The 14776-nt window shown below is 50.2% G+C and overlaps 1 protein-coding gene across 2 annotated transcripts in view; it reads right to left on the bottom strand.

Annotated features, from left to right (window-relative positions):
• Positions 1 to 1005: 1005 nt before the first annotated feature.
• Positions 1006 to 14776, bottom strand: part of Cyfip2 (cytoplasmic FMR1 interacting protein 2) — a 129251-nt gene continuing 115480 nt past the window's right edge. For both annotated transcript variants that reach the window (XM_045151495.1, XM_045151496.1), the window contains 5 exons: positions 12142 to 12214; positions 11448 to 11542; positions 5662 to 5900; positions 4292 to 4439; positions 1006 to 3530 (listed from right to left, as the gene is read on the bottom strand). In XM_045151495.1, coding sequence (XP_045007430.1) covers positions 3363 to 3530; positions 4292 to 4439; positions 5662 to 5900; positions 11448 to 11542; positions 12142 to 12214 — 723 coding nt within the window. In that variant the 3' untranslated portion in view covers positions 1006 to 3362. The remainder of the gene's footprint in view (positions 3531 to 4291; positions 4440 to 5661; positions 5901 to 11447; positions 11543 to 12141; positions 12215 to 14776) is intronic.

Raw genomic sequence — 14776 nt, 5'->3', positions numbered from 1 at the left:
GGGAGCTTAAACTATCATGTCCAGCTTAGCAGGTGAGGAAACCAAGGGTCTAAGAGCTTGAGGGCTGGCCCAGTTGACGCACTGATGCAACTATCAGCAGCCCTAACGTTGGCTGAGTGGATGGCCGTCTGGACAGCTGGTGGTGTGTGGAATGTTCCTTTGAGCTCTGGATGCTGCTGTAAACACATCCATCTAAGCAATGTTTTCTGACGAGAGCACTGGGTTCCCAGGCACCAGCCCTTCTCACTGAGCCTGGAACAACTCTGCCATCATGTTGGGCTCTCTCCTGACACCACACTCTGGTCAATCTTATTACATCAAAGGCTCCTAAATGCCCAATGACGAAACCGCCAAGTCTACCAGGGGTGTGGGGAGTCTGCCTTGAGTAATTGGACCATACCTTGGAAGTGGGCTCAAATCTCAGCTTGTCACTTCGCACTTCTGTAGAAATAATGCTATGGCTCCTCTGCAAAATGTCAAATACACCACATGATGGCCGTGGTTGATTAAAAGGAATGGACACAGTGTGGTGTTTATATGCCTATACACATTAAACTTCAATAATTATTAGTTTCCATTTTTCCCTCTCAAAAGGAGGGATGAACAAGTACGTAGCTATACTCAGAATAAACAATTCCTAAAACATGACCAAACTTCCTATATCGTATGTAGAACAAATCAATACTTTGAAACAAAATAGGCCATTAGTTTAGGATGCACTGACCGGATATAGTTTCTTCCAATCTCTTTCAGGGTGTTTGATTAGACACTCTTTTTTGTTTATTTTTCAAGGCAGGGCCTCACTCCATCCCAGGCTGACCTGGACCTCCCTCTGTAGTCCCAGGCTGGCCTTGAACTCAGTGATGCTCCTGCCTCAACCTCTCGGGTGCTGGGATGATAGGTGTGCACCACCACACCTGGTTCTAGACATTCATTTTAATGTGACCGCAGATGAACAAGGATTGGAATCTGTCCCGGAAGTCACGACCAAAGTGCTCCTTTTACTAGTTTGGAAGCAATTTTAATGGAGATGGAAATGTTTATCAACTCAACACAGATACCCCCAAAATACAAATCAAAATATCATCTTCAGCTGCATAGCAAATATGATTTAAGAATTTAACATCATTATTTGATCACAAGCGTAAATATGTCACCATAAATAAATGTAAATTCATTGTACAAAAATCCCCAACAACTCTTAATACAAATATGGTACATTTAACAGTTTCTGAAACAGAAGCTTTTAAACTTTTTAATATCTAAGCTTTTAATCTTGATTTTTAGATACATTAAAAAAAATCAAAGGGGGGACAGCAACAAACCAGTGAGGATAGAACAGTAAACGTGTCCAGTGTCCATAAGTAAGAGGTGCTGGCGAGTTGAGGGAATGAACTCTCTCCTGCAAGTGAGGACTTGCGTTTACTGGGGTCAGATCTCTGAAGGATAATGTGACTCTTCCCAGAGGGTCAGTGTTGTGGTGATGGATGCAGAGGGGAGCGATGAGTTGTTGGGAGGGCCCCCATCTTTACAAACCCGATCAAAGACTTCAGATGAACTGCAGAACTTAAAATCTGGTCATCTATCTGAGGAGAGCCAGCTGCTGCTCCCAGGAGGGACTGAAGATCTGGAAGGTTCTGAAGCTTAGAAATTTTTAGGTGGGAGTTACCATAACTATGCCATGTGGAATAACCTGTCTCCTTTGGCTCTGGACTACATCTAAGGTCATCAAAAGAGAGAAACAAAAAGGATGGAATAGGATGTAGCAGTGCCTGATGGGATCCGGCCAGCTTCCAGTTTAAACCTCCTTCCTAAATGACCAGTGCTTTCTTTCACGGCTCAGAAGTCGCCGGAAGCCCCGAGTTGGCAGAATAAGCTCCCTACAGTAGTGAGACGCCATCTTCGGTGTGTAACAGAGAAACATGGGAAAGTGAAGATTTCTAGAGATCTTGGGGAATCAGTAGGAGGAATTTTTAATTCAGTCTGGATAACAGAAGTAAACACACCCTTGTTAGAGAATCTATACCCCAAAACCTAACTTGAGGAGCACTATGAGAACAGGAACTTGACAGTAAAACCTAACACGTTCCAAGAATCTTTCGGCAGCTGAGCCATAGAAGATCCTTCCAGTGAACTGAAGTAGGACATCTTTTGTGGGGGTCTATCTCATGATTAAAAGCTTGTTGACAAGGATTGTTCATATTTTGCCCTCTTGTCTCCAAGATGCTTTTGGCCCCTATGGTAATAAGCCCTGAATTCTTTCTTGTGGGAGATTCTCTGATGTGATTCGATGCCAAGAGGTGACCACTGATTTGGTTACTGGCCGGTGCTGTGTGAAGTGCTGTTGACACGTCCGCTACCCTGCGTGGTCCAGCGCTAACCGAGCGTTCGTGTGAGGACCCGAGTCGCCCCTCACCGCCATGCTGCCGAGAAGACACAGCGGCTTCCCACTGGGCTCCCGTGTTCCTGGCTGTGTTCACAGACGCTGCTTCGACGCAGCGTGTCCGTTGTCCTAACCTCAGGCCGCTCAGTCAGGGTTTGGTGTTTCGAGGTAGGGTCTCGCTCTAGCCCAGGCTGACCTGGAATTCACTATGGAGTCTCAGGGTGGCCTCGAACCCACAGCGATCCTCCTACCCCTGCCTTCCCAGTGCTGGGATTAAAGGCGCGCGCCACCACGCCCGGCTAGGGTATGGTTTTGACAGCATTTTTGCCACTTCCCTGGCACTGCTCTGAGAGGGGAATTGGAATGGGACCCGTGGAGCCTGTGGAAGGCCCTAGCTGGCACCATCTAGTGTCACGGCAGTCAGGAACCTCTCTTTAGTTTACCATGACTCAACCTCTCGTCGAAGCACACGCCTCCAGAGCAGGAGGAGGGGTCACCAGGGAGCCAGAGAAGAGAAAGAGGCCTGCAAGCCGAGCTCACCGCAGGGCCAGGGACATGTCTCTGTCACGGCCACCCTCTCTGTCAGTCTCCCAAGACTTCAGTCCTAGGATGACCTATGGATACTGGGTAGGAAGGTGCGCTCTTGGGAGAAGGCCTTGGGAAGCAACCACAGCTGGGGACGGGAGGAGCTGCAGGATGGAAAAGGAGCTCGTGGACACACTAACGGGAAAGAAGAAAAGAAAGCGCACACCGCCCCGGGGTTTGAGTTTGGTTTTCATTTACACTACGGCAAGCCCACCATGGGGGTGTCAAGGGAGAGCATGCACGAGGCCAGCCCCCGGGAGCGGGGCACACACGTCTGGGGAGCTCTCGTCTGCTTCCACGCGCTGTCCAGTCGGACCGCTGCGGGCTGACCGGTGGTTCCTCGCCTGCTTCTCCCCCGCCTGGTGAAACATCTGTACATGTGCAAGACCACCGACTAGCAGGTGGTGGCCAGCGACTGGTGGATGGGTGGCTGGAAGCAGCGCACGTGCTCCACGGTGGAGCTGTCCGTCTCCACCGACTTCATGTACTTGTTCAGGATGGCAAAAACCTCATTGTTCAGAATCTGGTACTTCCTGATCCGGTCGGCCATCTTCTTCAGGGGCTGCAGGGGGAGGAAGATGTTCGGGTGAGGGAGGAAAAGGTAGAAGAGATAGTACAAGACCCTGGGGTCCAGGCTCCTGGTGAAACATGCCACTCTCTTGTTCAAAGGCCTTCTAGGTTTCCAAATCAAATGCGAAAATCTACTCAACGCCTCTGCAGCTTTCAGAAATTTTCACCACATAGCTATCATGCTGGGATTAAAGACGGCCATCACGCCCTGCTGAATAACCACAGTTTAAAAGAAGAGCAGTCCCGGTGAGGCGCTGTCTCCTCTTATCTGGGCCCTGGTCTCTAGCCTTTGTCCTGGACATCTGCCTGTGTCTCTGTGGCAGCTGCTCCCCTGTCGGGAACCCACCCAAGCTGCCCACTACATGCGCTGCTGGCAATCCTGGACTCAGGCCAAGCCCCTTCTCCCGGGAAGTCTTCTCTGACCCTACCCGAGAGGGCTCTGCTCTCCCACCGCAAGCCAAGACCAGCACCCAGTCCCCCACCCCCCAGAACCTGGCACAACCATAGTGTGAGCCCGGGATAGGGGTGATGGGATATTTCAGGCCAGGAGCCTAGCACCCCCTGACACTTGGGGTATAAAGCTAAGAGCGGGGGACTTGGGCCCTTCTCCCAGCAGATCTCCAGCTGCTGTCTACACCCTCAGGCGTGTGTGTGGGGGAGTTGCTCTCTCTGAGCAGCTCAAGGCCATCTTTCGGGAAGGCAGCCTGTAGCTAGGCACAGCCCCGCCTTCCCAGGCCGGCTGCCGGCACCCACCACGTTCTTAATGATCTCGTCCTTCCCGTCCTGCCTCTGCACTTTCAGCAGGTGGTAGCAGAAATCGAACAGGTCGAAGCGCCGCTGCTGGCCCAGGAGCACAATGATGGAGCAGCCGGCCCAGTTCAAGCCGTCGCCGAAGCACTGCCTGCAGCAAGGAGAGGGCGGCAGCGCTGGGGTGAGAGGCGGGGGGCACGGGGCCATCGCCTTGAGCCTGCAGTGCAGGCCCAGCCAGGGACCCGCACACTAAACCTATAGGGAAGCTTGCGGGGGGGGGGGGGGCTCATTTGTTCCAGGCACTCTCGTTGTATCTTGATGCCTTCTAACCACAAAGGAGTGTGGATCCCACTAGGTAACAACTGTCTGCTCAGAAGAGAGGACTTTACAAGAAAAAATAAAAATAAAAACCCAGCCTGCCTTTGAGACTTAGATGTGTGGCCACTCGAGGTCAGTCAGAGGAGACTCTTGGCTCTATAAGATGAACACTGGACAGGGTAGGTACAGGGAGCCCAGACCCTGGAGTGGGGACCACGGGGGTCTTCTGGGCTCTCATAAAGATCCACTGTGGATCTCAGCTCCCAAGACACATGTGGGTGTCTGTGGGGCCACCCCTCTGCCATCTGCTCTGTCCTTACACAGCAGCCCGGCCCAAACTGGGCAGGTCCTCTGCTTCCCCGTCACCAGGCTTTAAGGACCTGGCTCCCGGCAGCTGCTGGCTTTCCCTTCCTAGGGAAAACTCCCTAGAGGCAACCTTATACCCCTGATCCCTACCTGCCTGCGTGGGCCGGATTCTAAGAGGGCAGGCTTGTTACCGCCCCCACCGTGCCTTCCTCAGCACGCAGCTGGGTTGAGTGCCGGAAGAATGGGGCTCTGCTTCTGTCTTCTCTGGGGACAGGACTGGGTGACCTGAAAGGGTCCCCTGTCTCCCTGGGGTGCAGTTTTGTGGGGATGAGGTGGGCAGTGCGATTCCTAACACCAGCCCTTCAAGGGGCTCCCTCTTGCCCTTCACTCTCCCATGCCCCAGTTGTTCTGCCAGTCCTTTCCTTCCCTACGTAGCCCCGAATTCCAAGCACTGCTCCTGGGTCACCTCTTGTCTGGGCACTCAGCTCTACTTAGCCCCCTCTGTGGCTCCTGCACCCTGCCCTGGTTGCCAAGCGGCCCCGAGTGACACCACAAAGCTACGTGCTCTTCTCTCCACCCCAGCCCGGAAGTGGTCCACTTTCGTCCTTCCCAGCTGTTCTCAGCACCGGGACCGGTGCACTTGGTATCAGTAGTTCTTAGCCACTCTGGCCACTGTCCTCCTTTCTGGCTGACCGCTCTGGCATCGCAGTGATGCCCGGGGAGCGAGGAGGCGGGTGCGCAACACTCACTCAGCTGTGAACTCGTTGGTCCCCACGGGGATGCAGTAGACGAACTGCATGGCGCTCCACAGCCGGTGGAACTCCACACACTCGTCGACGTGCATGACGCCGTTGGTGGGCGGCGGGCCCCTCCAGATGGGGTCCTGCAGGTAGCTCCGAATGCGAGTCAGAATGACCTCGAACATGGACAGGCCGCAGCAGAGCCGCTCCTTGGTCAGCAGGTCACCCTCCCGAGCGATGGCGATTTGCTGGGGAGGGAGGGGCCGCGTCAGTGGTGCATCCACACGCAAGCCCCCACGGGAGCCCTAAGCATGGGCGCTGGCTGGACCTAGAATTCGCTATCGGGACTCATGTCCTGTCCACAGCAGGGCACTGACTGAACCTGCCTGAGGGGCAGCAGGGAAGCATCGCAGTAAGTGTCACTTAGGACAAGTTAAAATGCAGGTGCCATCGGTGGAGGAATCAGTGTGTGTCTGTGTACCCACTGTGTGGAGGTCAGAGGGCAACCTTGGCTGTTGTTCCTTAGGCACCATGCACCCTTTTTTGAGGCAGGGTCTCTTACTGGCCTGGAACTCTCCAAGCAGGCGATACTGGCTGGCCAGTGAGCCCCAGGGATCCGCCTGTCTCTGTCTCCCAGCATGGAACTGGAAAGCCTGAGGCGACCCTCTCAGTTCTGCTGAGCTCTTCCGCTACCTGTGTGTGCAACGCTGCAATGCACCAGGCTGTGCTCAGTGTGCTGGTATCGACCCTGCCTAATTCCGTGACGTATGCTAATTATCTCTATCTCTCAGACGAGGTGAAAGAGGGCCAGAGAAGCAGCCAACGGGCATAAAACTGGGATTCGTCCAGAAGCTTCTATCTACAGGTTAAGCGAGCTAAGCAACTTGGGAGAAATGGCGCAGACCATAATCCAAGTCATAGCACCTGCACCATTCCACAGCAAGATGGAGTGTGTGCGTGCGTGTGTGCGTGTGTGTGCAGACAACATCTTGAGAAGAACAGAATTAATCATGAGAACAGATGGGCTGGGAGACATGGGTGAGTTTCCACACACTTAAAATAGGTCAGCACAACGGAATGCGCTAGAAGGAGCATATGCCCATGTTTTAAAATGTGCCCGTGACTGCGTGGAATTCATTTCCCTAGCTAGAAAGTCTTTCTTTGACAGCTGCGAATGGTCTCTATTAACAGTTTCAGCTGGCTTCTTGTCTGGGTCCTGGTTACTGCATGTCTGGCAATCGGACGGGCAGACAGACACCCAAACATAACCGTATGCATTTCGAGTGAAAATATCTAAGCACAAAGGTGCTGAAAAGGCAGCTGCGGAGCACATAGTGAAATCCAAGGTCAACGTAAGGCCTCCCCGTCTGGGAACAAAGCTAAGAGACATGGCTTCGGAGAGAGCGCGCCCCACAGACACACACGGGGCTCGGGCTCCTCCAGCGTCCTCCTGCGAGGCTGTGAGGCTCCGCCTCACCTTTTCCGGAAACCCCCAAATGAGAGCGGCCTCTGAGTAAATCCTTGGAAGAAAATAAGTCAGGAAATGCCAACGCGGACTCTGCGATGAATGTGGGCCCTAAGTGTGGTTGGCATGACAACCGTAAAGTTCGAAAAGAGGTCTAGGAAAAAAAAGTGAATTGGAGAAGGCTTCGCAGGCATGCATTTCAAACACAAAGCTGAGGGTGCCCCTATTCACGGCAGTCAACTTAACTGCATGGACTATTAGTGCATGACAAGGGAGACCACGCAAGGCAGCGACAGGTAGCTAGAAAGATATTTTAAAAAAGAATTGGATGCCAAGTGTGGTGGTGCATGCCTTTAATCCCAGCACTTGGGAGGCAGAGCTAGGAGGATTGCCATGAGTTCAAGGACAGCCTGAGACTACATAGCAAGTTCCAAGTCAATCTGGGCTAGAGTGAGACTCTACCTCGCAAAAACAAAACAACACAACACAACACAAAACAAAACAAAACAAGCCAAACAAACAAATAAAAGGAATCGGGCTGGAGAGATGGCTTAGTGGTTAAGGCGCTTGCCTGCAAAGCCTAAGGACCCAGGTTCGAGTCCCAGAACCCACATAAGCCAACATACAAGGTCATGCTTGTGCACAAAGTGGCTCATGTGTCTGGAGTTTGACTTCAGTGCTCTGTTAGAGGCCAATTCTCTCGCGCGCACGCTCTCATAAAAAAAGAAAACAAAAAACAAAACTGAGAGCTTGTACTCATTCTGCTGTTTGGCTCTGCACGTCAGAGAGATGTCTGCTACACAGGACAAGCTCAGTAAACGCAGGACCGGAGTGTGCTCTCTTCAGTAAACTGACACAGACAGAGACTTCCGGCTCACTAACTACCATGGTTAACCTGGTGAGGAAGCTGGAGAAATGGCTCAGTGGTTAAAGGTGTTTGCTTGGTTATCCTGGTGGGAACTAGAAACACTGGCACCCGTGTGTATAAAATCTGCAGCTTGATCTGAACTCTGCCATCCCCTCCCATGGTAGCCCACGAAAGGGTCCGCGTTCCTTCCCTCTGAAAGAATGTTTACCCTGTAACCCTTTCCACAAAAGTAATACATGGTCACTGAGTAAAATCTGGGAAAAAAAATTAAATAACAAGTCAGGAGAGAAAATTAAAATCCCCTACTTATCCCATTACCTCATTGGTAAGCTTTTTTTTTTTTTAACTTTTCAAGGTAGGATCTCATTCTAGCTCAGGCTAACCAAGAACTCACTCTGTATTCCCAGGCTGTCCTTGACTTCACAGCTCCAAGTTTGATTTTTTTTTTAAATAAAAAAGGATTTTTATTTGAGGCAGGGTCTCACTCTTGCCCAGGCTGACCTCAGAATGCACTCAGCAGTCCCAGGCTAGTCTCAAACTCAGATCCCCTCACCTCTGCCCCTCGAGTGCTGGGATTAAAGGCGTGTGCCACCATGAGCAGCTTTTATTTAATTTTTTAAAAATTAGTCATTTATTAAAGAGAGAGACAGACACTCATGCTCTCACACATACACAGAGCGAGTGTGTGTGTGTGTGTGTGTGAGAGAGAGAGAGAGAGAGGGAATGAATATGGGTACGCCAGGTCCTCCTGCCACTGTGAATGAACTCCAAATGCATGTACCACTTTGTGCATCTGGCTTTTATGTGGTGAATCAAACCCAGGTCAGTAGGCTTTACAAACAAGCACCTTTAACTGCTGAGCCATCTCTCCAGCCTTTAATTTTTAATTTTAATTTTTTAAACTAACACACACTATTATTCCCATTAGTAGAATTTGGTGTAGAACTTCCAGACGTTCTTACAGTGCACACCACCACATCCAGCCATCGCCCCTCCTGCCCTGTCCCAGTCCCCAGTAATCACGACTCACTCTCAGGTTGTCTTGATTTTAGTTTTAGACTATGCCTTGAGAACCAGGAGCTTATGAAGCTGGTATTTCTTCTCTCACTAGGTTTTTGTTTGCCAAACACTCAGCATTTTGACAAATTGAGATCTCTTATCCACCCCAAGGCAGTGGTGTTCATCAGAGCAGGGAAGGAATGCACGGTCCTCTAAGTGGAAACACATGCCAAGCTGGGCCCTGAGAAGCTGGATTCTTGCAGAATGACACCACCAGCAGCAGACACGATGCCATGCTGTGGGGATTTCTCCCTAAAAGGAAATCATTTGGAGGATCTCCTCTGTTTAAGTCCTGCCAGCTACAAAAGACAGTGTGTGAACTCCACAGTACCGAATCCTCGGCACTGTGAGCCAAAGCCTCACATGCCTCTTGCATTTAGTCATGATTGCAGAGGGAGGGTTGTGGCCTGCAGGAGCCAGGGCAGGGGGGCTCCTTACTGACACCAGTGTAGATGGGACCTGGAGTGGCCATTTCCTGTGCTCTGGTGAGGGTGTGGGTCTTTCTGGGTCTGTGATAACCCCAGAGAGGAAGGCTTTATTTAAACCTGAGTCTTTGCAGCAGTCAGTGTGGCTGTGAAACGAAGTGCCCTGGCTGGTCTGGTGCCCTCTTCCTGGATCTTCACTTATTGTCCCCAAAAGGGGCTCGCTTTAAGTCAACTTAAAGGGTAAGAACAGATATTGTTGCCTCTCTTTCACCCCCATTTCTCTCTCATCCTGTCTCCCTGCAGTATTTGAAGGCAGAGTTCAAATCTTACCAACTCAGTGTTCATGGCAAATGGAACCAGTATTTTTTTTTTTTCAAGGTAGTCTCACTGTGGTCAAGGATGGCCTGGAATTAACTATGTGGTCTCAGGGTGGCCTCAAACTCACTGGGAATCCTCTTACCTCTGCCTCCCGAGTGCTGGGATTAAAGGCGTGCGCCACCATGCCCGGCTGGAACCAGTTTTTATAAACTCACTTCAATTACAGAAGGCACCAGGAGCCCATACAACTCTGAGAATATCAGAACATTACAGGTAAAGCTGAAGGGGTCTTTTGTTCCCGTTCCTCCCACCCAGTCTCTGTCTCCATCTCTCCTCAGAGGTTGCCACCATGATGAACTAGGCATGGAACATTCCAGAAAGGGAGTTTGACTTACATGGTCTTGGTATTGAATGTCAACTAGAGCTCGCTCTATCCAGCCAACTGTGTACTGAAGGTCTAGTCATACCGACAGATGTACCTAAACGCACCTCTTCCACTCATTATTATTATTATGAACTCAGCAGGTGGTGAATCTACATGTGTATAATGCTTCGATGGGCATGCCTCACTGCATGAAACCGGTGCCTCTCAGATGGAAATTTAAGTTACTCAGAGATTTTTCTTTCAGCAAACAATGTGACCATAGCACTCTTATTCTGGTGTTTCTTTAAAACAAAACCTAGAACTGGGCTGGAGAGATGGTTCAGCAGCCAAGTGTGCTTACTGTGTAAGTATAAGCACATGGTGTAAATGGCCCAAGTTCAAATCTCCAGACTCCATGTAAACAGCTGAGTGTGTAACTCCATCCCACAGGGGAGCAGAGACCAGAGAATCACCCAGGCTTGTGAAAATCAGCAAGCTCTGGTATCAGTAAAAGACTCTGGCTCAAACAATGATGGGCAGAGGACTGGAGAGAAGGCTTAGAGGTTAAGGCGCTTGCGAAGCGTAAGGACTCGTGTTCGACTCTCCAGGTCCCACATAAGCCAGATGCACGGTGATGCAAGCGTGTGGTGTCACATGTGCACGAGGGGGCACTCGCGTCTGGAGTTCAATTTCAGTGGCTGGAGTGCCTGGTGCACCAATTCTCTCTCTCTCCTTCCTTCTTCCTCCCTCGCACAAAAAAAAAGGCCAGTCTGTTGGGCTTGCCTCAAAAGAAAGGGGGGCAGAGGGTGATGGAGCTGATGCTCAGCTCCTGCCCCTGTAGGTAAATACCTCCCAATTTAGGTGAGTACATGAGGCACTGTGAGGCACATCCACATGCGTGCACACACACGCACATACACATGCTTACACACACACACACACACACACACACACACACCAAAAACAAACAAACAAAAAACCCCAAGCCCAGAAATGACCTATAGAGCTCAGTGTGAGAAGTTTGAATTGAATCTTGAGAGACAGTGCGGAATTCTTGGTACCTGACAGGGGTATGGATAGTACCGAAGGGAACGGAATTCCATTTTTTCTTGACAGGATTCAAGATACAGGTGAAGAAAGAATTTAGGCCGGAGAGGCAGTACCTCCTACCCCAGACTCACTCTTGCCAAGAGCTGGCCTTACAGTATTGAACACTTTCTTCCCTTCTCTGATCTGTACAATGAGGACATTGGACCGCAAGCTCTCCCCTCTGGGCCCATGATGTGGGCTTTGTACCTGAGGTGTTCCCAGCCGTTCTATCAGGGGGACGAGGTGAAGCGGGGCGTACTTGGCTTCCAGACGCTTCATCCGGACTTCCAGGCGCTCTCCCTCTGTGGGAGTCAAGTTTGAGAACGTGAGTTGTGTGACAATGGATGGAGGCCCTTTCATAGCATGAGATTTAGACCTATTCCAAACCCTGCATGGAGCATTCAGAACTTTCTCCTTTGTTCTGGAAGCTATGTTAAGGACTGGCTACAAGGAAGTGCCTCCTGTGAGCTCTGTCCAGTAATGGAATCATCTGTCCAGTGAAATGGTGAATTTCCCATCCCTGGAGGAATTTTTTATTTTTTGGTTTTTCAAGGTAGGGTCTTGTTTTAGCCTAGGCTGACCTGGAATTCACTATGTAGTCCAGGATGTCCTTAAACTCACAGAGCTCTTTCTACCTCTGACTCCCAAATGCTGGGATTAAAGGCATGCACCACCATACCTGGCCTCCCTTGAGGAATTTAACCATGGTTAGATAGCAACCTAGTTGAGGCAGCTTAGGAGCAAGGAACAAGGCTTGGACTATCATTCCCAATTCTGGGATTCTGTGGCTATTCCATAGGAGTCACACTGAGACCTCTCCCCCGCTGACTGTGGCTCTCACTGAAGAAGCGAGCATGAATTCCAACGGGGGGGACGTCCCTTTGCTGTACAGGCATCTTACCTTTGATGTAGACTCGGGGCAAGATATTCTGGAAGGGCGCCGCGTGGAGCAAATCGCAGACTTCCTCCTGAGACTGAAGAAATGGAGGGAAAGACAGAGAAAACAGTTTTTATTTTAAGCCAGGAAGCACTTATTTCATCCCCGAAACGTTGAGCAACGTTCTAGGTGTCTCACTTAGCAGCGGCACGGCCGTGGGAACTTACTTAGCCTCTCGAGTCTGCTGCTTATTTTTCCAAACGAGGACGAGACCAGCACCTGGTTTAATGCCTATCGTGAGGGTTAACCGAGAGAATGGCTAGCCTCCCAGCACAGTGCCACGCATATAAGGAAAGCTCAGACTACGCTTGCTATTGATCTTACCATGAACCTGCTGAAGACTTAGGGTGGATAACAGGAATCAGACAGAGCTAAGGGCCAGACTCTGGTTGGTGGTGAGTCCTCTAGGATCACAGAGAATCGCTGAGACGACCCTTCCATCGATTAATCTGGGCAGACTTTTCTCTGGTTTGTTTTTCTCCTCAAGAGATACCAACCAGCGACCGAAGAGAATCTAGAACCCGGGTCAGACTGGGTCTGACGGGGAGAAGTTATGCTAAAAAGTACACTTAGAAATAAAAGTAAGCAGATACTACAATAATTGGAGGGAAAAGTTTAGCTAGGGCAAAAACCTTGGGTTTGTTTATTTATATATTTTAAAATTTTTATTTATTATTGCAAGGAGAGAGAGAGAGAGAGAGGGAGGGAGGGAGAGAATGGATGCACCAGGGCTTCCAGCCACTGCAAACGAACTCCAGATACCTGCACCCTCTTGTGCATCTGGCTTTATGTGAGTACTGGGGATTCGAACCCTGGTTGTTAGGCTTTGCAGGCAAATGCACCACTGCTGATCCATCTTTCCAGTCTCTTGAGCTTTAGATCTTTATCCAACTAAGCCTGCTCGCCCAATGCTCCCACTCTGGACCCTTGTTTGTCCTTTGGAACATCCGTGGCTATGTTTTCCTTGCCAGCATATCCAGCCTCCCCTCTGCGTCTCTCCCCACTTCCTAGTCTTCATGTCCCTCTCTCAGACATACATACACACACATCCATACACATCCACACACACATCCACACACACATCCATCCATACACACCGTGGTGCAATGGCTCTAGCGAAGGCTGCCCAAACCTCATTTTTGCTTGCAATCTCACTCAGGGCCTGCTACCCACACATCTCTACTTCCATTCCAAATTGTCTATCAAACTCCAGATGTGGATACTCAATTCCTTGCTGGATGTCCCCACTGGAAAATCCCACAGCATGACAATTCTGAAGCTAAACAGAAGGGCACAAGCTTTTACTCATCCTCCTAAACCTAAACCTAAACCCAGGGCCTTTTTGTTCCCTTCTTCCTCTCTCAAGTGCAGGTCACCTACGCCCTGTTGGTTCCCCGTGTCTTGATTCTTTTCCCACTGCCCAACACACTGAGCTCGGACTTTGAGCCAATCTCTCTATTTTTCCCTCTTACTCCCAGTAACCACTCACAGTTACGTGGCTAGCATATGATATTTCTCACTAACTACTTAATAAACAAATGTAAGTTTGTCACCCCATACATGTTTCTCAGATGAACAAATGAATTGACCTGTCTAAATGGCATCCCTTTAAGAATGAGAACACATGATCTATCCATCTGTCCACCCAACAAATATTTGTTAAGCACCAGCACTGTCCTTTGGCTTTGCAGGCATGACGTCGAGCCAGTGAGACTAGATTTCTGCCCTCATGGCAAACTCCAGTTGATAGCGACATGAAAACAAACTCAGGGAAAGATTGCAGAGATCGACTCGATAGTTGGGTAATACGCTAGAGAGGGACCGGGCATGAGGAAGGAGTTAATTTGGGGCGTTAGGGAAAAGGCTTAGGAGGGAGGTAATAGCTGAATATGGATTTAAGTGAGGAAACCAGCTGTGTGGATTTAGTTCCAGGGCAAAGGCCCTGGGACAGCAACTAAGCTGGTGTTGGGATTGGGCTGGTCCTGCTCCAAGTTACTCCACGTACTGTGTAAACTTGTGGCTTTTCACACTGTGCCTTGTTCTGAGGGAATCCATCTTGAGGGAGGAGGAAACTCTGAATCCGGGTGGACGCATGAAGACATGAACGGCACCATCTGCCCGACACCACCCATGTGGCCGAGGCCGATAGGAAGATTCACTCCTTATAAATATATTGGACTGAATTGGGACTATAGTGGCACGTGGGCTTATTAAAATCACACCAAGAAAAGCAGGCCCAAGAACCTACTGGCAAAACTGGACCAAGGAATCAGTATAACTTCCTCACCTGGACCCCATGAAGAAGTGGACACGTAGGACTGTGAGAGCAACGGCCCCCGCTGACCTGTCATCTGATCACCTGCTATGTGCACCCACATGTCCACACACGTCCACACACACACTCACACCATCATATACACATAAGCAAGAAAATCACAAGTAAATCAATAAGTAATAAATGTTAAAAATCAGGTAAAGGCACTTGGCAGGTAAGCTTAAAGAGCTGGCAAGTTTCCATCCCCAGCACCTGTGTCAGAGCGCTGGGTGTGCCCACACGTGCCTGGAGCCTGGAACGGTGGCGGAGGCAGGAGGAAAACCG

This window comes from Jaculus jaculus, chromosome 6 (assembly GCF_020740685.1).
Source record: "Jaculus jaculus isolate mJacJac1 chromosome 6, mJacJac1.mat.Y.cur, whole genome shotgun sequence".
Lineage (NCBI taxonomy): Eukaryota > Metazoa > Chordata > Mammalia > Rodentia > Dipodidae > Jaculus > Jaculus jaculus.
Note: the sequence above shows the minus strand (reverse complement) of the source record. Positions and strands in the feature narration are given on the sequence as shown.